Source organism: Grammomys surdaster, unplaced genomic scaffold, assembly GCF_004785775.1.
Source record: "Grammomys surdaster isolate TR1022 unplaced genomic scaffold, NIH_TR_1.0 66, whole genome shotgun sequence".
Lineage (NCBI taxonomy): Eukaryota > Metazoa > Chordata > Mammalia > Rodentia > Muridae > Grammomys > Grammomys surdaster.
The window spans coordinates 17,596,061-17,622,137 of record NW_021604568.1 but is presented as its reverse complement, the minus strand read 5'-3'; the positions used below and the strand labels follow the sequence as shown (position 1 = coordinate 17,622,137).

At 45.5% G+C, this 26,077-nt stretch overlaps 1 protein-coding gene across 2 annotated transcripts in view; it reads left to right on the top strand.

Annotated features, from left to right (window-relative positions):
• The window catches only part of Gfra1 (GDNF family receptor alpha 1), a 213,444-nt gene extending 188,101 nt beyond the window's left edge, over nucleotides 1-25,343 (top strand). The window contains exons 10-11 of one of the 2 annotated variants that reach the window (XM_028775302.1): nucleotides 22,757-22,810; nucleotides 23,552-25,343. In XM_028775302.1, the coding sequence (XP_028631135.1) occupies nucleotides 22,757-22,810; nucleotides 23,552-23,707 (210 nt within the window). In that variant the 3' untranslated portion in view covers nucleotides 23,708-25,343. The remainder of the gene's footprint in view (nucleotides 1-22,756; nucleotides 22,811-23,551) is intronic. The other variant, XM_028775311.1, reaches the window with a different exon arrangement.
• The last annotated feature ends 734 nt before the right edge of the window (nucleotides 25,344-26,077 follow it).

Here is a 26,077-nt window from a genome sequence, read left to right as displayed (position 1 = left end):
CGGAACCACTTTTGAGACCTTACCCTCTCCAGATCCCTGTTTGAAGAGAGTGTCAGAGCAGAAAGGCCACACAGGGAGTGGGCAGTAACATCTACTGCCCCCTTTTGTAGGAGAACCCTGAGTCTGAAAGAAGAGAAGCTATTTGTTGAGTATCCCAGTCTGGTGGAAATGACCTAAAGTCAGAAATGGCAATATCTTCTCCATCACTGGCTCTATTGCTTCACATTCCTGGTAGAGACACACATAGTCAGCCTGCTGCAGATACAGACAGCCTGCTGCAGACACACACAGTCAGCCTGCTGCAGACACACACAGTCAGCCTGCTGCAGATAGACAGCTTGCTGCAGACACACACAGTCAACCTGCTGCAGACACAGAGTCAACCTGCTGCAGACACACAAAGACAGCCTGCTGCAGACACACACAGTCAACCTGCTGCAGACACACACAGTCAGCCTGCTGCAGACATGCACAGTCAGCCTTTGCTCTCTGTGTCTCCCACACTCATTTCCCGGTGTCAGTAAACACAATAGCCAGATGAAGGCTAAGACCTTGCCATCACAAGCTGAGGAAAGTGATGAAGCCAGAGGTGCTTTCTGATCAGGAAGGGGATGAGGCAGCTTGTGCCACAGCACAGCCTGCATCTGTATGTCCTGTACACATTTAGATATACAAAGGGTGACCCACGTGCTACCTGAGGCCGTTATTAAGTTCCCTCTGACTTAAAAACTTCATACGCATGAGCATTCAAAACTGGAAACAAAAATTCACTTCTCACTGAAGAAGTCTAATGGCCCAGATGCTGCTTGTCCACAGTCTGGAAGGTCAGGTGAGGTAACCAGGTGACATCTCAGGTGAATACCAGAAATCATGGCATTCTGGTTTCCTCCTCTGTTAGCCATGAAATGTGTCCTTTGCTTTCCAGTTCCTTTCCACGTCCCATCCCGGCTCCTAGGTTCTTGTGATACACATCTCACCTCCAACACAGATATGCCCAGCCAGCCCTCCCTGCCAGAAGGACTCTGTGTACCACTGCACAGTTGCCCTGGCAACGCTGAGGCACACATGAGCCTCATTCCCCAGAAACTATGCCTTTCCGTTCCCTGTGTTAGCACAGGAGCTCTGCTTTGTAAATAGAGGGACAAAGCTAAAATTATAACGTGAGGTTTATCTCAGGGCTACCTCTGTTGACTCCTTTGCGGAAAGGACTGAAGAGATCAGATTGGCCAGGACTGAGGATGGACATGTCTCTTCCTTGTGATACACAGTGGAGTTTGGAAGTCTGGGAGAGGATGTCTCAGGGGTTTCACTGAACTGGTCTTTATATCAGAGACACGGATGAGAGTATTAGCTCTGTGGTCTTAGCGGATGTGTTAGTTCTTGTCCTTCTTGTCCCATGAGCATGAGCATTTCCTAGCTGCTAGAGCTCAGTCAGAGAGGCAGAAGGGATGCTCCAGAACCACAAATGGTCCTCTCCATGACGACTGATCCTTAGTCAGTTGGTCACATGACTGGGCTGTTACAAGGATGAATGGTGCTGACTGGCTTTGCTTTGGGATGGGGGTCTGGGGTGTGCTGAGGAGCAGTGGTGGGAGACAGATCTGGCAGGTGGAGAGTAGTGTAGTCGATAATCGCAAATATCTGTCCCCTCTGTCCCCTTTATCTTCAGAGCACCCCTGTGGGGCAGAAATGGCAGGCATCCTTTCCCTTCACACCTTGGAGAACTGAGGAGATAGTGACTTAACCAGAATCAGGATCTTAGACAGGCTGGTCCTATAGACTGGGAGGAAGCAAAGGACAGGCAAGAAGGAAGGGGATGCGATTGTAGCTCCTGCTGAAGGTTACCACCGGGAGTGACATGGCAAATCTAAAGCCCACACTTCTCCTAGGGCTGCTCTGGCCTCGAGTCCAGGACACAGGGTACGGAGAGTTTACCAGTAAGAGTTTTGTAGCTGGATGACCTCTTTAGGGTGACCTACATGAAGAATGGCTGAAAGACAATTTGAGGCCATAGATTGGGGGTTGGCAGTGACAAGTGAAGGGCCTTCACCCTGAGAACATGGTCCCTCTGTCTGATTTAGGGCTCTGCTCAGCACAGGCCTCCCAGGAGGCTCATTCTCTGCATCTGCCTTTCCTTCGTGCCTGCCTGGCTGTAGATAAATTACCATTTGCCAAAGGGTCCTAGAAATATCCCCAAATGGTGTCTGTCCCTGCCTGCCTGTGACATGACTCAGAATAGAACTGACTTAAACCAACTTGGGATCCATCGGTAACAGATCTGGAGACAGTCAGAGACTCTGGCAGCCTTAAAGTTCACATCTCCTGAGAAGTGTCCTCTTGTAATATTTTTAAATATACAATAACATGAGAAGACTCTTGGGGACTGGAGAATCTATCTTAACATTTGAGACAGACTCCACCCCCCACCCCTTGGAAGGAACAGAATAAGAATTCTTTTTTCAAAAGTCTGCCTAGAAGTGTAATTATTGATAAAGCAACAGCAGATCTTCCTGGGCAATGGGTGGCTTCGGGCCTGGTGATCATGGGCTCATGGGTGACTGCTGTGGAAAGCTCTGCTTTAAGAAAAATTTAGTTGATTGATTAGTATAAAATGTCAAGGAGATGTCCAAGTGCTGGCCCCCTGAGGTGATAAAATACCGGGTTTGGGGTAACCCGCCAAGCTTCCATGTCAGGATTAATTGGCATGCATATTGGTAGCAAGCGTGACGCAAGCTGTGCTATTGTTAGCCTCTCTCCCTGATTCGTATGAAATGGTCACAGGAGAAGCAAAGAAACCTTAATAATTCTACCGATTACTTCATCATCTGTACACTTGAGTGGCCTGGCAGCTGGAAACACTCAGAGTATTTAAACCAAAAGAGAGGATTGGTTGCTTCTTTAAAGTAAACGTGGGGTGGAAGTGGATGCTGTAAAGTCTTCTGTTTGGGATCATGGCACTGCTAAGCTCCAGGTCCCCCGGTGAAGACACCTTGGTGCTGTGTCTAACTGCAGTAGTGTTGCTTTGGGTATCTGTAGGGGAGAGACTCCCAGGATTGCTAAGATCCGCACCCTCTTCATTTCGTGGGGGAAAAGTCTCACGCCGTACTCTAGGGTAACCTTACATTTGTTTCGATCCACCAACCTCTGCCTTCCAAGTGCTGGGATTTTAGATATGAGTAACCAACCATGCCTTAGTCAGGTTTCATTTCTGTGTAGTCTAAAATGCATGCCTGTTACAGGGGTCCAAGTGTGCGTGTGTAAGTGCATGTGTAAGTGTGCATGTGTAGGCCAGAGGTCAAGTGTCATTCCTTAGGAAACCACCCACCATGTTCTGAGATGGTGTGTCAAATAAGTTCGGTAAGTTCAGCTGGTTGAGCCACAGTAGAGATTTCCCCAGCACTGGGTTACGAGTGTGTGCTGTTTACACACGTGTTCTGGTGGTCAGGCTTAGGTCCTCAGTGTTTGCATGGCGTGTGCTTTACATGCTGAGCTGTCTCTTCAGAAAACAAGGCTTTTTTGTATTGTTTTAATTTTCTCCTAGGGTTGGTTGAGTCCTCGGAGATGGTTGATACAGTGAGCTGACGCTACTGAAGCCTAGTCATGGCAGCCTTCCGACCAGGCTCTGGGCTTGAGATAGTGAGAGAGTAGATCAAGGAGCGCGTACTCAGCTCACATCCAGCGGGATGGCTGCTGGCAGCTGGCAGCAGTGCGAGCCACCAAGTTAAGTAGATTCTGTGAGCCAAATAAAACATCTCTGGGTGTGAGACATGGGAGGCCATCAAGTGTTCATCCAAGACTTGGGTCCCCTCCTCTCGTCCTTGAGAGAGCATTTTAGGAGTCAGCAGAGGACCTGTGATGGATGTGAGAATGTATGCAGGGTGAGTTTCAGTAAAGATGATTCCTGCCCGGATCAGCAGTGCAGACTCAGCTCCCCTGCTATCCCTGCACCCTGAAACATGTGCACCCCTCAGTTGTCCCTCACTGTCAGAGCTCATCAGCCCTAGGTGGCTCTTAGCAGGGACACTTGGGCCCCTCCGTGCCCAAGAAGAGGGAGGAGCACGGAGTAGGGCTGTGAGATCTCAGGATCTGAATCTAGGTACACACCTCCTGATCTCCTTGCATAGCCTGGTCTCCCTGCATAGCCTGGTCTCTCTTCCTTCTAGCTGAAAGCCAGAGTCAAACTTGCATTTCAGGTTGAACTCTGATAGGAAGTCACCTAGGGTCAGATGACTTGGAGGCATGGAGGGAAGACAGTCAATTTAATTCTTCCATGTTATGCTTGAGAAATTAAATATAATCTGTATGTAGAAGGTCCCCCTCCCTCCTCTGCTGAAGTACCTCATGGGATCCAAACAAGTCCATTTGTTCCAGATAGGGCCAGACCAATCCAGGACTGATTTTGAAACTTCCTGGCAGGAAGGTGATTATCTAAAACTGTGACATACCCGGGGCTCTGCTGGTTGTGACCAAGTGCAAATTTTTAAGTGTTGAGTTTTCAAAGGAAAGCTGCCAATGGGTGTTCTGTAAATCATTTGTGCCAGCAGACTGACCCCATTATGTCAGCTAATCCTGGAAATACAGGAGGTAAATTTAAATCTTCGAGCATGAAGCACTTAATCAATATTCTAAATGTTTTTCTTGCAATTTATGCTTGCAGAGCAACGGGGTGCTCTGGCGTCCTGTTAATCTTCCATCAGTGAAGAGACACTTGTGAGACAGGCCAGGGTGGTAGAGTTTGGTTGGGGAAGCCTGGTGAGAAGACAACCCTAGGGCAGAGAGGAAGGAGGCTCATTTCTGCCCTAGATCTGTCTGGGGGCAGGACGTTCAAACCTCTGAGTTCACCCTGGAGTTGGCCCCAGGCACTTCTCATGCCTCCCCTTTAAGCATTCTAGCAGTCTATGAGTCATTTTGCTGAGAGGAGTTGGACCAGTGGAGTTGGACCAACCTGAGTGAGAAGGATGGCTACCTGCCTCGCTATTATTTTGTGTCATGAACCCTGTTCCTTAACCTCTCTGAATTTCTGCTGTCAAACACAACCTGTGTTTTGAATTTCTTTTGATTAAGGAGTGGTCCAGGTCTACACAGGGCCAAGCAAACCCCTGGCACTTGGAAAGTGGTTATACTCTCATCAGGGTGTATGCTGCGCCTTAGAGATGTCTTGGAGATGCTGAAGCTGCAAAGGAGAATCTGTCCCAAAGATGCCAGAGGGGGCAACAATGGAAAGGAATGTTACTGGTCTTTAGGTTTTGATCTCTTACTTTGTTAGGTTTTGAACTAAATGTCAGCAGAGGTGGGATGTTCTTTGTACTCCAGGCCAAGAAGGACTAGAAATCCAAAGACATAGGTCTTTGTTGAGGGATTATAACTGCTCCTGATTCCATCTTGCTACCTAGATAATTATCTCAGGAACTCTGTCCTGACAGTCTACTGTGTATGGAACTACTGTGTGAGCTAGGTCCCATGTAGCATGGTTAGGAGAGTGGGTCTGTCTGCCACGGGCATCACTGAACTTCTAACTAATGTTGACATGGGAACAGGTGACACAGTCGTTAGCAGCGAATGCTTTTAGTTGCAGAAAAGATGGTGACCAAGAACCAACCTTTTGTCTCTCAGATTCACAGCCCAGGACTGGAGATGTTCCCATATCTATACATCACTGGTCATAGTCGGGGCTTATGATTTACTATCTTTATAACCTTGTTTATAAATAGCCATTCACCACAACTCTTAACAGCATATGTGCAAAAAAAAAAAAAAAAAAGAAGAAGAGCTTAATGTGGTGGTGCATGCTTGTAATCCCAGCTCTAGGGAGGCAGAAACGTGCAGAACTCGGGGGCCTACTGATCAACCATCCTAGCCTACTTGGGAAGTGTCAGGCCAGTGAGGAACCTTGCCTCAAAAAGAAAACAGATGGCAGATTGAAAAACAACATATAAGATTGATCTCTGTCCTCCACCTGGATATACATACATATGACTGTTCACCTCCACACACATGGACAACGTGCTAATACCTCCCTCACACCCATGCACATACATGTACACACAAATACATTAAAACTAGAGTGGCGCCAAGAGCAATTGCATGGGTATTCCATCCTATTACAGTCTGGTGTTAATAAGGCAGAGTACATGCAACACTATCTGTGAATAAGCCACAGAGTAGCCCATGAGGTCAGTAATTCAGGTGAGACGGAGGAATACACCGGGAGAGGAGGTATACTAACTTGATGTCTCGTCCTCTATGTGTTCAGCATGCCTGTTCTGTATCACCTAAATCAGAGGACTTTAAACATTTCACTTTCCACTAGCATTATTCATCACTATAGATTAAATCAGTCCCTAAATTCTTGTTGAACATCTGGCAGATTGAAGTGTCAGTATGGCTCGTAAACTAGCATAAAGAAAAGTAATGGTGACTGTTCCGATGCCAACTGGTGTACCACAACACAACTCAATCTCGAAACTACCACTAGGAGCTCATGGCAGACCAGAGGCCCCATCAAGGCTGGCCTCTTGTTAGATGCCAGCTGCATTTCTGGGCTCTCCTCCCACATGCGGTCTGACCAGCTAGTTAAAGATTCAGGCATTTTCAGGAGGCTCCAATTCCTGGTCACTAGAATGACTCCTGGAACTCAGCAGATTGCAATACTTAATAGCTTCATTGTAAAGGATACAAATTAGGACATGGAGGTATGAATAAGACCAGAGAGGGTGGGCTCCCATAGGGGATTTATATGGATGGTCTCCCCCATAGACTAAGTGCATTTTATTATTTTGTTACATGAATGTACTTACCAGTCAGGAAGCTTCATGCAGCCCAGTGGCCAGTGTTTTCATCAGAGTTGCATTAAGTAGGCATAGGAACTAACTCACTGACCCTGCCCTCCACGTGACTGAACACAGTCTTCAGACTTCTCTAGACATTCACTGGAAGTCAGGTCAGTTTGACCTCCCTTGTCTCAAATCTTCACCCCTCAGAACCCAAGGTTGGCCTTTCTGGTGACTTTACGTTCATCTTGAAGTATCTCGTCACCACATGCTCAAGTTTGATCCATGGGGCAGATGAGTAAAAGCACTGTCAAGAAATTGGAAGGATCTAGAGGGAATAAAGCCAATCAAATCCTTTCTTAGGTAGAAATACCATATCAGTGGATTGTTCTAAACTGGAGTTACAGACTTAGAGACACCCTGCCAAACTTTGTATAGGGGGAACTGGAGTTGAAAATGGGCCTGGGCTCCCTTCAGTGTCTTCTAGCCATGAAAACCAGGATGGGTTACTTATCCTGTCTGCCTCAGTTTGTTTACTTGTGAGGTGGGCAAGATGGTGGAAGAGCCTCCTGTAGTATTTATTAATAGGATATGCTATATTCTGTCTTTATGGCTTATTCAGAGCTGTCATATCCTCAGAGCTTAAGCTGTGAGAGTTTCTATTGGTTGTAAGTGGCTTCAGGGAGTGGCCAACGCTTGTCAATGTGTAACACTGTCAACACAGAAATCCTTGACTGCCTTCATCCCACCCTTACTAAAATGAACTGCTCCAGAGGGTCAAGCATTGCTGATTCCAGGGGGAGGGGGAATAAGTTCTGATCTTGGTGGCCTGTGCAGCTTTGTATGGATAGACTCAGTAATTGACAGGAAAAGATGAGACCATGTCATAGCTTCGAGTCCTATACTTCATAAGACATCAGTATTTCTCCTGGAATTCTTTGCTGGACATGAGCTGCACATCCATAGGGCAGTCTAAGGTATTTCATTCACAATTATTTAGGGACCTCACTGCTGTGAGTTAGTCAGTTCTCTTGGGTCAGGCTTACTCAGTGTTGATACTCTAGGTATTTTGGTCTGAATAATTATTAGGGATGTCCTGGCATTGTAGGATATTTAATTTAGTATCATTTCAAAAGCACCCTTTCCCCCATCATAACAACCTGAAGTGTCACCAAGCTTCCCAGATATCCCCTTTCAGGATAAAACTAACCTTGGCTCAGAATCACTACCCAACAAGAAGACCACCTCAAAATCCCCTTACCACTGTCTCCAGCCTGTGTGGTAAGGATTGCCTTTGAGGTGTAGACAATAGTGAATCTGGGAGCTGTGGCTGCTGCTGCCCCTAGTCTCTGTGAGATTCTGTACAACATGCTGCCAATGGGGCATGAGCAAAGACATCAGGTTGACAGTTCAGGCAGAGGCGATTGAGTTCCCGGTGAAGACATCCTTCTGAGATGGCTGCCTTCTTGCAGTGTCTTCATGAGAAAGTCATATGTCCCACCTTGGGGTCACGCCTCAGAACTCATCGGTGTAGTCACTTGCCAAACTCCTTTCCCCCTCCTCGTGTTGTCTCAGCAGCAACAGGGTTTCAGTGTGAGAACTGGAGATGAGACATTCAGAACCTATCACTGCCCGAATCCCACACTTGGAAATTATGATTTTCCCAAAACAGCACTTCCACCCAAGTGAGACCTGCCATCAGCACCGCAGGTGATACTGACCTTTGGCTTGAGTACTTTCTTACCATTCACAGATGTGCAGGAGTCTATGGCCCTCTGGGACCTCACTGTCCTTTCTTCCAAGTGATGTTTGTGACCCTGCAGCACACAGAAAATACCCTGAGAAGGACATCTCAGAGGAGACTTTTGACATAGGACACAGTGGATGATTGGGGTTGCTCCCAAACCTGAGTAGGATGGACTGGAAAACGAGAGTTTCAGAAGAGTTGAGGATGAGAGCATTTTAAAGCTGCATGTGATGGTTTATATATGTTAGGCCCAGGGAGTGGCACTATTAGAAGGTGTGGCCTTGTTGGAGTAGGTGTGTCACTGTGGGTGTGGGCTATAAGACCTTCATCCTAGCTGCCTGGAAGCCAATACTCTGCTAGCAGCCTTCAGATGAGGATTAGAACTCTCAGGTCCTCCTGCACCATGCCTGCCTGGATGCTGCCATGCTCCTGCCTTGACAATAACGGACTGAACCTCAGAACCTATAAGCCAGCCCCAATTAAATGTTGTCCTTATAAGAGTTGCCCTTGGTCGTGGTGTCTGTTCACAGCAGGAAAACCCTAACTCAGACACTATGACAGAGCTGCCAGCGTTGAGTCCTTAGTAAAGTTCTTGGTTCCTGAACACTAAAGCCTTGGGATGTACAGTATTGGTGACATCGGTGTCTTACATTTCTTTTTGCTATGACAAAAACACCTGACTAGAAGCTGGTTCAGGAGAGATGGTTTGTTTACTGGTGGAGGGGATACAGTCCATCCTGGAGAGGGAGGCATGGCAGCGGGAACCCAAGGCAGCACAGCATCCAGGATGAATGCTAATGCTTGCCTCACTCTCTGTTTATGTGGTCCCAGCCCACAGGATGGTGTTGTCGACAGTTAAAGTGGCTCTTCTACCTCCCTTAACCTGATCTAGATGATCCTTCACAGATATGCCCAGGATCTTACCCAATACAGATAAGCCCTCACGGGTATGTATACCCAGAGGTCTGTCCCTTATGTAAATCTGAGAAGTTGACAATATTAACTTTCATATTAGGTTTCCATCTTTGAAGGTGTTCTGCCATTTCTGTGGAATTTAGCCTGTCTTTTACAGCTCAGTGTTATTTTTGTCCTTTTTTTTTTTTAATAAAAAAGCCTTGGGCATACTCAACATTTTCCACACAAAGTGCTCGTGTGCCTGAAGTGAGTTTATTTCCGTGATCTGGGAGCTATGCCATGATGCTGGGACCAGAGATGCTCGGCCTGTTTCTTCTTATTTCCTGACTCCAGAGAGGACTTGTGGCATCACCGTGGACCAAGTTGCCAAGTGGCTCCAGGGCCTACAGGGTGGGCCCAGGTCCTCACAGGAGGATGGTTGGACTTGATCTTCCTCTTTTCAGGTGCCAGCAGAAGAGTTCAGAGGAAGCTGAATCCCAGAATCAACCCAGTTATCCCTGGGAGGAAAGAAGCTATCATAAAAATGCTTTCTGACATGACTGCTTTATAGAGTGTTCTCAAAGTCCTTGAACCTTGAATTCAGAACTCAAAATCGAGAAGTATTCCATTAAGGCTGCTGAACGATCCAGAGACCCTGAATGGCGTTTGATTTGTGTATGTAAGCCCAAATGGCTGAGGAAGCAAGCAGGCTATAACAAACTCCCCCCAAACAGGAACTGAATCTTGAGGCCAGGCTTCCTGGTAGGGAAATATACATACCCCCTACATGTTAAATAGTGCTTGTGCAAATGTCCCAGTAACTGAGCAATTGGAATAGAAGGAAGAAAGGAGGGAAATGGAGGGAGGGAGGAGAGGAAAAGGGAGGGAAGAAGGAAGGATGGACAGATTTCCATTATGAGATGATATTAAGGACATCACAATCCTTGCCTAAATCCCTGCGGTCCTACTAAGTATCACTTGTGCAGCCTTTCCACTCTGATGCTCTGTTCCTGGAGGGGACATTGGAACATGCAGCTGTGTAGAAGACAAGCTGTACCAGCCAGCCTGCAGATCAGGTGTTGGGCCGCCTCCAGGCAGCAGCTGTTATCAGATTGTGGGCTTGTAAAAACTTAATTCAGGTAACGATTTCTTTGTGATTGGCATGTTTGTATTGTAGCAAGCTCAGGTTCAGCATATTGTTAGAATACATAATGTTGTAATTTAAGATTATTTCATCAGCAGTAAAGGGTTTTTGTAATTCATTTAAAAAGTTGTAATGGGCTTCAGCATCTTCAGTATAGTTAATAATACGGCATTTTATAGCTGGCTGTAAAATTTCAGATTACAGTTTTTGCAATTGTGCGATCCTATTTTATAGTTTAATAATTGTTCAAATGAAGGAGGATGTAAAGTTCCTTAAAACCAATTTAATGACTTAGAAAAATAGCTTTTATCAGAATCTACTGCACACCTTCAATGAACCCAGATGTCCCGTTTCCCCTTTTCAACAGAGACCTATTTTTCTCAACAAGATGCCTTCCCAATTAAGCACACATAGTGCAGTAACTCTAGGTTAGTTTTCCTCTTTCTCTCCCCTCTTTTATCCCTAATCTCCTGCAAATAGAATAAACCTATTTGTTGAGTGAGCACAGGAGCAGGAGAACCAGCCAGGCCAGAGAAGCTTCAGCTGAGCAGACAATAAATTGCTTCTGTCTTTAGAAGCATCTCCCTTTTCACAGACTTCTCGTTGATATCAGAGTCTCAACTCTGGTTCCTAAGCAGAGTCTCTTATTAACACTCACGAATAGCATGTTCTTCACTGTTCTGTAAAGTGGCTGGCAAATGTGGGAGTTTTACATTGTAATTATTTAATTATATGCTATCGTGAGTTATAAAAATGTTAGCAATGTAGCATTCATGGCAAGGCTGTGTCTCATTTTGTCATTGAAACTGAAGTGTATGTTACTATATTTTTAGAATATGCCACGGGTCATTGAACAACCAGCATTAATACACTAAGTAACTCTAGACTAGGTCTACAGACGGGGTCTTGTGGCACACACTATGTAGAAATTCAGTAGCAGGGCCCTTGAGTACTGTGTGGCTCTTGGGCTGACTGCCTCTGGTTCAGGTCCCTCTCTGTGTTTCCATAGACAGGGTACTTACCAGAATTCATCCCTTGTATCAGGGTTCTTTCCTCTCTGGGATACAGTTCAGGGATCTGAGGTAATAGTTCCTTATTAGTTGGGTTTATAATGGGGTTAGATGGCTGTGCTTACTAATTCTGTGGCCTGTGGAGACTTCAGGCAACACTTCCATTCATTTCCTGAAGACCGAAATGCATCTTTGAAATCTTTTGTATATGGATGTGCTTGCAGTACCTGGGGGTAGGGGTTTGATCTCCTGGAGTTTACAGATAGTTTTGAGCCTCCCTCCAGGTTTTGGAATCCAATTCAGATCCTCTGGAAGAGTAGTAAGTATCCTTGTAACCACTGAGCAATCTCTCCTGTCTGTGTAACACATTTTAAGCTAATTTCTCTCAAGCAACAAAGTAACAGCAGCTGGCGAACAATAGGGAGGATCACGCAAACAATAGGGAGATGGTCGCTCTCCAAGGTGCTTTTGTAAGACAAGGCGGCAGTTGTACCTTGTGGAGTTATCCTCGGGGGAGATGATGCTGAAGGGGGCTCTGCAGTAAAATCAGAGTGTCCTACAGACCAAGATGAAGAGTCTTTGGATCTCCTGATCCTCGGATTTGTCATCTCTCCTGTGGGCATAGAGATCCTCACTGTCTAAAAGGGTTGAGACAATCAAACGGATCAGAATCGCCCAGCTCCAGTGAGAGTTCTCCATGGCTGTTTTCTCTTCCTGAGTGCCCCCTGTTGACCATGAGCTATGAGGAACCCATACCGATAGGACACCAAGATTCATTTGGAAAGTGAAGTTGAGTTCTATGAAGCAGGTCTGCTCCCTGTAGATGTGGCCTCAGGTTGAGCTGCTTCTTCATGTTTACATGTTTACTGTGTCTTCTCCTTGTTTAAAACCTCTCATCTCAAACACCAAGATGGGATCTGAAGACAACCCCCCCCACACACACACACATTACTACATTCAGGAAAGAGTCATAAGTCTACCTGGGCCTGTGGTCCAGAGAGCAGTGTGGCCAAGCCCATCAGAAGGACAGTAATTCAGCCTTGGACAATTGCTTAACCCAATTGCTGTGTAATAACCATGCTTAATAAAAAGCAGTAGGATGTCTGCCTTATCGTGACTATAAATACGCTCTCTTGTTCTGGGTAACCTATGAGAATACCTCTGAGCACACTTAGGTCATATACTATAAATAAATCCAATTTCTTGAATTCCCTCCTGACCTTTTATCCTTAGGACTTCTAACCAACCGCGCCTCCCTGAATAATAGGCTGCACAGAGCTGGAACTGTGGAACTCACAATGGAGAAATCTGCTCTGAACCTCTTTCCCTCTCCATTGCCTCTCTTGTTTCCAGCCCTAGAGGAACCATATTATGGAGGACAGTATCTAGAGGGGAAATTCGGAAATTGAGCGCTAACAGATACTGAGTGAGTGTCTCTCAAAATGGTTGTCCTTCTGTCTGCCTCTCAATGGCAGAGTCCTCAGATTTGATACAAGGCGGTTACTCCATAGATCTTTAAGAGAGCAAAAGCCATTCAGTCTCTCCTGACCTTTGGCTTCTCCAAGTGGCCATGTTTGCAAACACTGTTCCTGGTATTCAGATTCAGGATTGGGAGGACCCCTTTATACTTTGTTCCTACCTGAATTAGCTCTGTCCCTGTTGGCTGTGGGACCCCAATCATTATTGGGGTAATGTCTTTATCTGTCAGCAGGAAAGAAAAATTTACTTCTAAGGTTTAACATAGGAATTATTTGAACCAACAGGGGTCTGACCTGGAGCCAATATTCAAGAGTGTTGAGGTCTGAGAAAGTGTGTTCAAATTTCTGTGTGGCCACTCCAAGCTGTAGAAACAACCTCTCTGAACCCCCGTGTCCAACCCGTACAAAACGGAAGTACCCGCCCACAACAGGTGGTTAGTAAATTGCAGGTGGACTCTCAGTGGAGGTTCTTAGCAGTAGAGACAATCACAGTCATCATTTTAGGATACTTTGTTCTCCTGTATTTTCTGTAATATTTTTCTCTGCTGAAGTGCAATAATTTAAAAAAATTAAAATCAGATTAATCTTATTTACCTATCATTTATTTTGCAGCACTAAGCATGTACCTTCTTCTAAACAGAGTGACCAAAGTGTCTGCCTCTTTGGTCTTGAGACAGTAGATATTTTTTTAATTTTTTTTATATCAAACCCTACTTAGCACCATAAGTCATAAGACCATTATGGGTCTGCACTCAGCTGCACATAAATGCACCAGAGAATGAGAGGCTTAATAAATATCCTCTGATTCAATGAGGATGTGTGTCCGGTGAGGCGGGCTGCACACACTTTCCATTCAGGATGGCATGAATCTTTCCATTGCTCCTACCGATTTGCATTTCCAACTGCATATGTTTAGAAAATGGATGTTTAGTTTGAGAACCATCCTTCTTGCCTTATACCATTGTTGGGAATGTTTGCACTGCAGAATGGCTTCCCTCTCACCCCCCCCCGGGGAAGCGCCCCCGCCCCCGGACCAAAACGTCTTTCACACATTGTTTAGCATCATTGTTAATTGGGCGTAATTTCCTAAACCGCTGCTCATAATTGCTTCTTGTCTGAATATTTTACTAACCAAGCAAGCTAACCGTGAATGAAAACACACAGTTCTGTGGTCTGTTTTTCAACCCATGTTTGCTCCAACATGGGGAAAAGCAAAACAGGCATAAGATGATCCTGTGGAATTTTATAAACAAGAAGAAAGCCCAACTTCGACATCCCATGGAGCTTCAGGCCACGGTCTATGCGCTGCTTCTCACCATCATGCCATTAGTGTTGAATCACAGCCGTGGGCTTTGAGCATCCTTTCAAGTGTAGACTGATGGAGAGACCCGAGGGACGGCTCAGCTAATGGGGAGTGTTGACATGTCTTCCTGGATATATGTCTGTCTTGTGTCTCTTTCATGGCATCCATTTTTAAAATCTTAAAGATGATCATGAAGCACTTTCCTTTCAGATAAGTGTTCGTGGAAGCCAAATTAGCCTCAGAGTTTGCATTTTCTTTTATTTGATTCTAATAGTAATGTCTTTTCTCAACCCAAGACTACTGTCCAGAGAACAAAGAGAGGCAGTGTCACTAGCAACTTCCACAGAATTTCATAGGGCAGGAGAGATGGCTCAGTGGATAATGAACTTGACACCCAGCATGAGGGTCTCGATCCCTAACACTCATAAAAGCCAGTGGCCTGTCTCTTTAACCTCAGCAGTGGGGGCTGGAAGAGGGAGAGGGGAGACTGGCCCATCCCCAGAGCTTTCTAACCAGCCAGTCCCGCTGAATGGATGATGATATTTCAGGTGCAGCGAGAGACCCTGTTGCAAGAAATAAGATGGAAAGCATCTAACCTAATGTCAGCCGCATGCACACACAGATGCACACACATAGTACACACGTGCATGCTCACATGCATACATATGCACACGTGCCTTTCCCAGCCTGTGTTCCTTTTATCATTTTTTACCAAGCAAGCCAGTAGCAGGGCTAACTTCTGAACTGTGGTGGACTCCTTCCTAACTGACTCTCACTTAGTACTCTCACTTAGTACTCTCAGAAGCCGCCCTGCCCTTTCGTAAACATACTCATGTTCAAAGCCACTGAATGTTCCTAGTGCCCTTTGTCCTGCTTGGTGGAAACATGAGCTTCCAATGCTGCGTGTGTTTGCACTCAGTCCTTGGGTAAGGGTGCTGTTTATTCAACATGTAGATGAACAGAATCACACAAAGCAATAATTGATTTAAGAAAATCTGAGTTGAAATCATGAAGTAAAAGGAGAGTCCTTTATAAAATACTGCCTGTGGGTTAGTGAAGAACAAGGCAATTATAAGAGTCTGCAGAGAGGGATAGAATGCATAAAAGGAGATGGCAGTCTAGTTCCTCTGTGGGTGTCAAACAAACACTCCACCATTTTAAAGCAACTGAAACTGGAGGCTGGGAATGTGGTTTGTTTGGTAGGGATAGTAAAATGCTTACCTAGTACGCAGGAAGCCCTGTGATCCACCCTCATTGTGGTGTTAGCCAGGCACGGTGTCTCACACCTGTAATCCCAGTTTGTGAAAGATAGAGGCAGGAGAACCAGAGGTTTGAAGTCATCCTCAATTACTGAGCAAGTTTGAAGCCACCTTGGGCTACATGAGATCTTGGCTCTTAAAAGTAAATGAATAAAATGGAAAAGGAAAATTAAACCACGAGGCTTGTCGTTCTTGGTTCATTAATATAGCTTATGTTAAACAGGAGCCAGAAAATTCTGTTCAGTGGACTTGTCTTATAAAGGAAAAAGAAAGTGCCCTTGTTCAGTATAGGTGCCTGCTGAGGCCAGACCAAGGGTGGTGGATTTTCCAGGGTTGAGTTACAGGCCATTGTGTGTGGGTTCTGGGGACAGAACTCAGGTCCTCAGTGAGAATAGTACATTCTGTTAGCTTCTGAGACAGCCCTCCAGCCTCCAGCACTTAGGTTTTAACAGAGTTGGATACACCTGTCATGAGTGAGCCTCCCCTTTCTCTTCTCTCTGGTCAGGGATAAGAGCTTTAGCTGAGACAGGAACACAGGTCAACTCTGACTTAGGCTGGTGTCAGAATCTAAGACCCTCCAGACTCTGGACCTTGTTTCCTTGTCAGCTTTAAGGCTGTGGTGCACCACACAAGTCCGACTTCCTACTAGCTCACCGGGACTCATTATTGGAAGCCTTGTCTAAACACAGTATACTGGATCTGAGTCAGGCCTACTCCAGGTAAGGAAGTCACCTCCACTGATGTTCCTCACCCAGCCTTATGACCAGGCTGAGTTTGTGCAGCTGACAAAGCCTGCCCTGGGTCTTCAGGAGCCTGTGCTAGGTCTTTTGGAACCAATACTGAGTGAGAACCATTTCCCAGGCCTTCTAAGTGCTTCCGTCAATGAGAGCCTTTGGCTGAGGCTCAGGCAACACTGAAATGTGTTCTGGGACAGGAGGTCAGGGTGAACTATGCAGTCTCCATGGTAGAAATGATAAAGATGGCCATAATTAACCCTTTAAAAGGAGGCCCCCAGTCCACTGGCCTCACTTCTGAGTCTCTTCCTTCTTCCTGACAGAACTGAGCTGGAAGGAAATGAGTCCCTTTCATGCTAAGTCCAGGCGGCGAAAGACAAACGGTCAGGCCGGGAGGCTCTGAGCAGGCCTTGTTTATGTGTTCACTTGTTTGCAAAGCCTTCGTTACTGCAGATTTGTCAGGCCAGTGGCTGCATGCAGTTGTTCCCGAGTCGGTAGAGAAGGTGAGTTTCAAAAGAGACAGATATTAGAAAGGCCGGCCAACTGCTTATGACCAGATTGGCAATAAAAATCTCTGCAGTTCTCCCAAAAGTCAGAAGCAAAAATCCGAAAACTGCAGAGTCAGAAAGCTGCAGAGTGCGAAAGGCCTGAGAGCACTGTAGCTCACAGCCTCACTGGGACTCACCCCTGGGCTGCTGCTTTCCTCTGTTTTCTTTTTATGTACAGAAGTCAATTTGGGCAGATGCAAATAAAGCACACAGTAGACTCGTTATGTAACAAGTACTAACCCTAAATGTACATCATCAGGTGAGTCTGTGATTCATGTACCATTCAAGAAATGGTGCCTGTGTAGCAAGTCAGCCTGCTCAGTTTCTCTTGGGATGACGTACATATCCTTCTCTATCCATTTGGTCTCACAAGAGAAAGTCAAACATGCCTATTTAAACTTGGACATTCATGTCTCAACTACTTCAGAAAGACCTCTTGCAATGGCTTCCCCAGCCAGGGTCCCATTGATGCTGCAGAAGAGGCTCCTATGCTAATGAGCTGGTATTGACAAGTGTGATAGTTACAGCCAGGTACTTAGGAGAGCAGAGTTGATTGTGTTTTACAGCCTGTGTGCTTCTCTGTTTATTGCTTGTATTCTGTCATTAAGCAAACAGGTTCCTAATATAGCAAATCTCTCTAATCAGTAAAGCAGGGGAGAAAGGAACCAGAGCACATTAATTATGTCTGTTTGGCTGTAGCCTGGACAGTCTGTTACTATTGGATTGGGAGCTTCTTCTGGTTTTATTTCCTGGAGTCAGAGCGGAGAACGGACCGACGGCTTTTCTCCCGCATGGAGGGTACAGAGAAATGTTCCGTGCCCTGCTGGCTGACAGCTGCCTAAAAACCCGAGATTAAACACTGGCTTCTCCACAGAGATGGAGTCCTGGGGCAGCAAAGGCCAGGCTCTGCATGGGCGCACTTTTAAGTCTCCAATTCCATAAACAGGCCAGGCGTGCTGCTCACAAACCTGAGCTGTCCCCAAAGTCCTGCAGAGCCTACTGTGGGCAGAAGCAGGTGGAGACTCTGCTGCCAGCTACATGTGTTCTGCACTAGAGTGCTATTGGCACTGAAACTGACTTTGCAAATGCTGATGGCCGGGTAAAAGGTAGAGAGGCCGCTCTGACTCCAGGTACCAGAGGTTAACAGCATCTAATGCATTTATTAACCCTCTGGTGCCAGGGTCTGGTGAGGTCTGGCCTCCCAATTACAGAGCCCTGGAAATTCTATTATGTGACAAGCCTGGACTTGTTGATTACCACCAGGGACAATTTTGTAACAACTGCTGGAGGGACAAAGCTTATGGAGACTCTAAAGGGCAAGTTTCTGGGCTGTGGTTTTCTAGAATGTAGGGAAGGCTTTTCCCAGCATCCACTTGCCTTTTTTAACCCTTGAGATGAAAACCACAAGGTACTGCATCTTGATGGTGACCTTTCACACAAAGCAGAGTAGGGAGTCTTCACCCAAACCACAGGACCAGGAATTAACAGATAGGAAGCACTTTTTCATAAAGGTCATTAAATAATTCATTTTTTAAGCCTACTGCAATAATTGTTCAAATTAACTGTTACAGAAACAGAATAGGCTTTCCTTTTCTTCCTATCTTTAGAGATATACCCTGTTTTAAAGCCAGAGTGTGCTAAGTCAGTGTCCATGTAGGTGTGGGCTGCCTGAGCCCCAAGTCAGGTGACCATGTATGACATTGTTATCAGGGGACCACAGCAGACCCTCACATCCTGTGCCAGCTTCTCTTTATGAACTGAACTGGCTTTACCAGTTTACACTTTACTGATGACAGCTGCTTTTCCACTTTTGAGCTTAGTTTACTCTCTGTCAAGTCTCAGGAGGGGTGTGTGTGTGTTTGTGTGAGTGATGAGTGTGTATGTGTGTGGTACGTGTGTCAGTCTGTGTGTATGTGGTTTGTGTGTTTACTGTGTGTGTAGTATGTGTGTGGTGTGTGTGTGTGTGTGGTGTGTGTGTGTCTGTGTGATGTGTGTGTGTCTGTGATGTGTGTGTGTCTGTATGTGTGGTATGTGTGTGTCTGTATGTGGTGTGTGTGTGTCTTTATGTGTGGTGTGTGTGTGGTGTGTGTGTGTCTGTGTGTGTGTTTGTGTGAGTGATGAGTGTGTATGTGTGTGGTACATGTGTCAGTCTGTGTGTATGTGGTTTGTGTGTTTACTGTGTGTATAGTATGTGTGTGGTGTGTGTGTGTGTGTGGTGTGTGTGTGTCTGTGTGATGTGTGTGTGTCTGTGATGTGTGTGTGTCTGTACGTGTGGTATGTGTGTGTCTGTATGTGGTGTGTGTGTGTCTTTATGTGTGGTGTGTGTGTGGTGTGTGTGTCTCTGTGTGTGTTTTGTGTGCATGTTTGTCTTTTTTAACTTCCTTGACTCTATCTCAGTTTTCAGCAAATAAAACTGTTTTACTAGACAGTCACTCAACAGTCATTGAAATGGGGGCACCCTGCCATTTTATGTTTGAATTTATCACAACTGACTAGCTAGACTGATTGTTTAATGATGTTTAAAAAAATATTCAGGATGAAAATCAACCAAACATGGAAATAACAGGTTTCTGGTACTTTAAGGCCCAGATTTTCTCAAGGAGGCCCTGGGGCTGCAGTAGTGAATGTTTCTGATACTCAGAGGTCACTGGGACTCGTGCTGAATACAAGATTCCTAGGCTTGCAGCCAGCCACTGTTCACATCTGTGAGCCTCGTTCTGCCCCTCTGTGTGTGGATCACATGCAGCGTGAGTACTAGACAACCCTTGGTCTGTAGCTAATTCCAGGATCTCCATGGACTCTTTGGCCTGTATCTTATCAGTGAGGGATTAAAAACATCTCACATCTGTATGCAATCCTTTGATTTTATTGCTCAAGAACCGGCTGCCTTCACCTCCTCATCAGGGCCACACACCTTACAGTGTCCCCTGCTGGGTAGGTCCTGCAAGACTTGTGTTTACCCTGCTCATCCTCCAGGTGACATCCTCAATACTAGTTCTTTCTACAGGAAACTTGCTAAGTGCTATAGACCTGCCTTGGCCTGTGGAAAGCCAGACTTCTTAGTGCAAACTCTGGGAAGGCTACCATGGGAAGCCTCTCTAAGTTGGGCACCATATTCTCGCTTGGATTCGGAATTTTGTGTAGGTATGCCTGCCAGGATGGTCCTCCAGGCTACAGGCTAATTGTTAGAAAGGTACATTGGATGCTGTTTGGGGAACAGGAGCCCCTAGGTGGCACAGACTTGGGGAAGCTCTGAGTGTATTTTTCAGAGCCAATAAATAATCACTGCATCCATTCTCAGTAAAGACATGAGCTGGCAGTTTAGCTGTAGGCGTGTTGACCTGTTGGAGAGTTTAGCAACATTTTATTTAGTGTGGGTCCTCAGTGATGGGGCATAGAAGTCTACCCATGTGTATGGAAACCCATGAGGACAACTGGGAAGACAGCAGCCCTTTCTGGCTAGCTACTAGAAGTCCCAGTATAATTATTTAACCATGGGAACAGTCTCCTAAAGCTGTCAGAGGTTCCCCGGAGACAGAGATACAGTGACAGAACTGTAGATTACAAGTACACTGAGCAAATCCCGAGCTCACTGGTGCTTGCTGGCTGACACAGAGAGGGTGGTACCCAACTGTGAACTCTTAGGGGGTACAGCGGTCCCCTGAGGTGCTGCTTGGCTGTAACCACACTACAGAAAAAGCTTAAGGCCACACTGTATTATGGCTCAGAGGTCCTTCTGCATCCCCAAACCAGTCAGTGAATGGATTAGTTATGCATAGTCCCTCAGTGGGGATTTTGTCTTTGCATCTTATGGTCTAGTGAAGAAAAGGCAGAGTGGAATGTTACAGGGTCATTTGGGTGTCTGGGCACAATTCCAGACTTGACTACGAATAAAACATGATACCCTAGACATTATTCTCCATAGGTAGCAGGACAGTGGATCGGGCTTCCTATTATTACAGATTAAAAGTAGGCTTTTGAGTAAGTGTAATTCCGCTTCCAATTTCCCCTCTGATCTTCTTATACATAACATTTAGTGACCTTTGAACAGCCCGGGGATGTTTCACAGTGTCTTGTTCTTGAAGCATGCTTAAAGGTTTCTATTTCATATTCGCTGCTGGCATATGCAAATATAGGTAAAGATTATGATGCTTTCCCAGTTGCATTATGGTCAACAAATTACTCCTCGGGTGAGCCTGCTGTCGTTTTAGCCTCATGTGTCTTCTGTGAGTCACGACTGCTCATAGTATACAGGCAGCCTGCTAATGTCATGCCCTCAGAGCTGGTCGCTCAGGTGCCTCCTCAATTCAAAGGTGATGACTATTTACCAGGGCTTCCCTTCCTGACAAACAAGCTCCCCATTGGTGTCAAAGGCTGCTGTTGTTAGGGCTCAGGGTGAGTGTCATGGGAAGAGTTTTTTTTTGTGTGTGGATTTTGGGGAGGGCAGAGACTCCCCAAAAAAGAGACTGTGATACGCTCCAGAGAAGAGCATATTTTCATAGCCCTGTGGAGTCTCCATTATATCCTGTCTTATAAGCACCTTAGCCATTTAACTTGTCTGGGCTTAAGTTGTCCATGTTTGTAAAACAAGTGTTGTACTGACTGGGTAGCTTTCAAGATCTGTTCATTGCAATTATCTGAGTAATGGAAACATCCCATCCACTGACTGCTCAGGCATAAGCCCAAAGGGGGAGTGGGTCCAGCTAAGAAGAAAAGAGCTTTATGCCTTCACTGTTCAGCTTCTAGCAACTACCTCTGAGTCAGTTTTTAAGTTTTAGGATCTCGTAGTTACTATTCTATTGCTCTGAAGAGCCAACATGACCAAAGCAGACAGGTATGACACTGGAGCAATAGCTTAAAAACGTCACATCATGATCTGCCAGCAGAGACAGACAGAGGAGAAGGGGGAGAGGAAGGGAGAAACAGTGAGAGACAGACAGAAAGTGAGAGACAGAGGTCTGGTGTGGGCTTTTGAAACCTCAAAGCTTACCTCACTGACACACCTCCTCCAACAAAGCCACACACCTCCTAATCCTTCCCAAACAGTTCACCATCCAGGAAACAAACACTCAAAGATGTGAGGCTATGGCGACCATTCTAACTCAGAGTACCACAGGGTCTATAGGGCTATATGTTTCCTGGAGGGCATCCATCTGAGAGTCCCTCAGTGTGCTCTGACTTCAAACATGGAATTGTTTGCCAAGAAACAAGAAGCCCCATGAGCCCAGGGACTGAATTCTTTCACTTTCCCTGCCCCATGCCCATCCTAAAGAAACATTAAGAGCTCCTTCCTGTTTGTTGATTGGGGCGGGGAGTTTGGCAAATCAGCAAAGGAAAGGGTTTCCACGGGTCTCTATATAACTAATATGCAGGCGTGTCTGTTGTGATGTTTTAAAGTAGCACTTTCCCCAAATTAACACCCAGAAAGACAAATGAGTCACCACTTCAAAGCTCTTTCTTCAATGTCCCTGCCCTGCCTGTGCCATCCCTGAGACAAAAAAGCTACCAGTGACAGGTAGCTGCTGAGCTCTGAATTAAGGCATCCCTGAACAGAGACCTGCGGGGTCAGAGAATGTATTTTGAAGACCTGGGAAGAAAGAATGCCAAATATCTCATTAATTTCTTATATTGATTCTGTGTTCAAATGATAATACAGTTGGTTAAATAAAATATATAATTAAAATTAACCTTACCTGCTACCTCTTTATTAGGCAGCCACTTGAATGTTGTAAATTACAGATGGGGCTCACGGTTGTGGCTCCTGTATTTATCATCTGGCCCTGCCCTAGACTGTTGATTAATGGATCATAATTAATTACTCTTCCCTATTATGTCTGAGTGCTTTTTTCCCTCCTTTGTCTCTCTCCAGGCACAGAAGCTGAAATCCAATGTGTCGGGCAGTACACATCTCTGTCTCTCTGATGTAAGTGGCATTTCTTTTTGTGTTTCTTTATAGGGGCATAGGCTTTGGAAATGGGTATGTAATATATAATATTTGAAGACCAATAAAGTCTCGGATCCAGAAAAGGTCTCATCAGCCTGTATTGACCTGCCTTTGGAGGAAAGTGCAGAATTAAGATTCACTGCAAAGTCAGAACGAAATGTACAACTGTGATCTGTACCAGAAAGTCAGCCTCAGCTCTAAGCCCATTGTTCCATGCTAGGAGACTCTGAGATTCTATGAAACCTCTTGTGGGTTGGTTAGGGAATCAGAAAAAGACTCTGGCAACTGTCTGTCCATGACATACAGTCTGATCCATCTGTCTGTCCTTGGGCTACACTTCTCCAGACAGTTCTTCCAGCCTTCCTTGCCCAGTGCTGGAGGAGTCAGAAAGAAGCCAGGTCATAGCTAGAAGAAGACACAATGGCAGTGACCCCCCCCCCAGTTTAAACATTCCCACCAAAAAGAATGTATGATGGATCAAGCAGCAAGCATTGGCTAATAGTTCATCCAAAGGATCCACATCTTACCAAAGTTTATGGTCCCGTCTCAAAAAACTAAAAGTTGGCCAGTTCAGTCTCAGTGCTTAACTCTCAGGCTAGCTTTTTGTGAGAGTGCTGGCCATTATGGAGAGGGCAAGGAGAGATAGAGAACATGGGTAAAATCCAACATGATGTAGTGGGTACGTGCTGTGGGGTATAATGAAAACATTCTTTCTTACAGAATGATTACGGAAAGGATGGTCTTTCTGGTGCCTCCAGCCACATAACCACAAAATCAATGGCTGCTCCTCCCAGCTGCGGTCTGAGCTCACTGCCCATGATGGTGCTCACCGCTCTGGCCGCCCTGCTGTCTGTATCGTTGGCAGAAACATCGTAGCTTTATCCAGAAAAACAGTATGAAAAGACAAAAGAAAACCAAGTATTCTGTCCCCTGTCCTCTTGTATATCTGAAAATCCAGTTTTAAAAGCTCGGTTGAGAAACGGTTTCACCCAGCTGGAACTCTTTTGTTGTTTTTAAGAAAGCTTCTTGTGGCCCTCACGGGCTTCTGTTGAAGAACTGCTACAGGGCTAATTCCAAACTCAGAAGGCTCTGGGGCATGGTGTGGCTTAAGGGGACCATTTGTAACCTGGACTGTAAAGCAAGCTGAGCTTATGTTTTTGATGGTGGTGGTGGTGGTGGTGGTGGTGGTGGTGGTAATAGTTTTAACAGCTTGAACCCTGTTCTCTCTACTGGCTAGGAGCAGGAGATGCTATTGATAAGGATTCTTCCATATCTTATTTAATAGCAGTGAATTCTAAGGACATGACTGCAGCCTAGTGTGGATGGATGACAAATGGAGGTTGGCCTCACGAGTGAACGTTGCAGACTCTGTCTTGTACTAATGTTCACCTTTCTATGTATGTTATCCACAGAGTGTTTATGTACTACAGACTGTTCTGTGATCCCCAACGACAACAAAAAAAAAATCCTTGGTCACATCCACATGTAGAACCTCTCATTTAGCCCAGTAGAAGAGGATGGGTGTGGCCTTCGCACAGCACCTGGATTGTTGACTGTTGTTCTCCTTAGCTTTGCTTGAGTGAGAAGCTGAATATAATTGAAGATCAACTCTTACTGCTTCTTATACTTACGAGGTCACATGTAGAACAAACGTTACCAACTATTAGCTTTCCAACTATTAGCTATGTTTTTGAAAGCAATGACAATGATCCCATGTTTTACTGACGGTTTCATACACGCAGCCCTTTCCCCTCATCAGTAGCACCGGCTCCAGCATCAACTTCATGCGTGTGACTCAGAAGAAGGCCCCAAGAAGCCCAGTGCTTTAGCAGAAAGCTGCATCACGTTTCTGTGGACAGGCGGGAGGAAACAGAACAGCCATCCATGTCTTATCTGTCTTGAAATCAAGGCTGCCTGTATGTAAGGAATGGTTAGATACTTGTAAAGGGTGCCACAGTAGATGGTGATAGCCCTGATACATTGGTTTTCATGTTGTCTGGCACAGACAGCTTTGATTGGGACTGGCTGGCCATTAGGGATGGGATGGAGACATGCTACCCTCTCTGTTAAAGTCAAACCCTGCCAGGGCACACGGAAGCATCTTTGCTTCTGACCACAACTTAGAACAGTTTGGATTCAAGGTCATCAAACATCTCCTGTATATTGTTCTATGACCTTCATGACATTATTCTGTGACCTTCAGGACAGACTGTCCCACACAAGAGGAATGGTAGGTTATGGATCTAGAAGGCTAGCACAGGGTCTGGAAAGGTGAACTGATTGGTACAAATACACAGAACAGGAGGGGACACTTGAGCTGAGACATCTGACTTGTTAGCCACACATCGTCTCCTGGAGCCCTCCTGCTTGCCTAAGCAGACCCTTAGGTATATGTCTAAAGACTGCTTTACGTGGTCAGGCTCAGAATCTGTTAATGGTTGCATACTGGCAACCATGTTTCCTGCCAAGTGAATAAAGGGGAGGAGAATTGTCCTTCCATTGAGTCCTGGGAGTATGATCTGGTTTCTAACCCTGGCTTCTAACCCTTTCACAGAACTGGGAGCCCTATTGCACACAGTCTCCTGATATCCTCTCTACTCTCTGAGGTTTGCCTTAGGAAAATAACAATTCACCTGGGGAGGGCCTCCTTTGGTATCTGAAGTACATTTGTATCGAAATGTTAATGAATACCAATGTAAAATACTCAGTAGCAACCTTTTATCCCTTCACAATATTTTTGAGGGGAATGCATCCAACATCCAAGTTACCTGATCAGTGGGAAGTTCCATGAAGGCTCATACATTGAATAAACAAATTTGATGTGTCAAAACAGAATGCCAGTCATGAATGGAAGCATATCTCTTACCGATCATATTTTTGTTTTAATTAAGGCATACACATATATGTCCACTGGACTAATTGCATAAGGGTCTGATTGGATGTGATCTACCATTCTACCATAGGAGGTTATCGATTACCCCTGCAGTATGCTGCAGCTGTAATTAGCTTCAGGGGACCAGAGAGGAAACAGGAGCCCTGTGCTAACAAGGGCAGCCTTCAGCAAGAACTCATAGATAGGCAACATACAAATTAAACTTTGAAAAGCTCTGTCACCAGTAAAAATTGCATATTTTTCAGAGATAAAAGCATATCAGAGTTATCAAGTCCTTCGTTTGAAAACAAGTTGCTGATGAAATAAATCCATGGGAAGGGCCCCATTTAGGGACAACACATCAGAGACAGCTA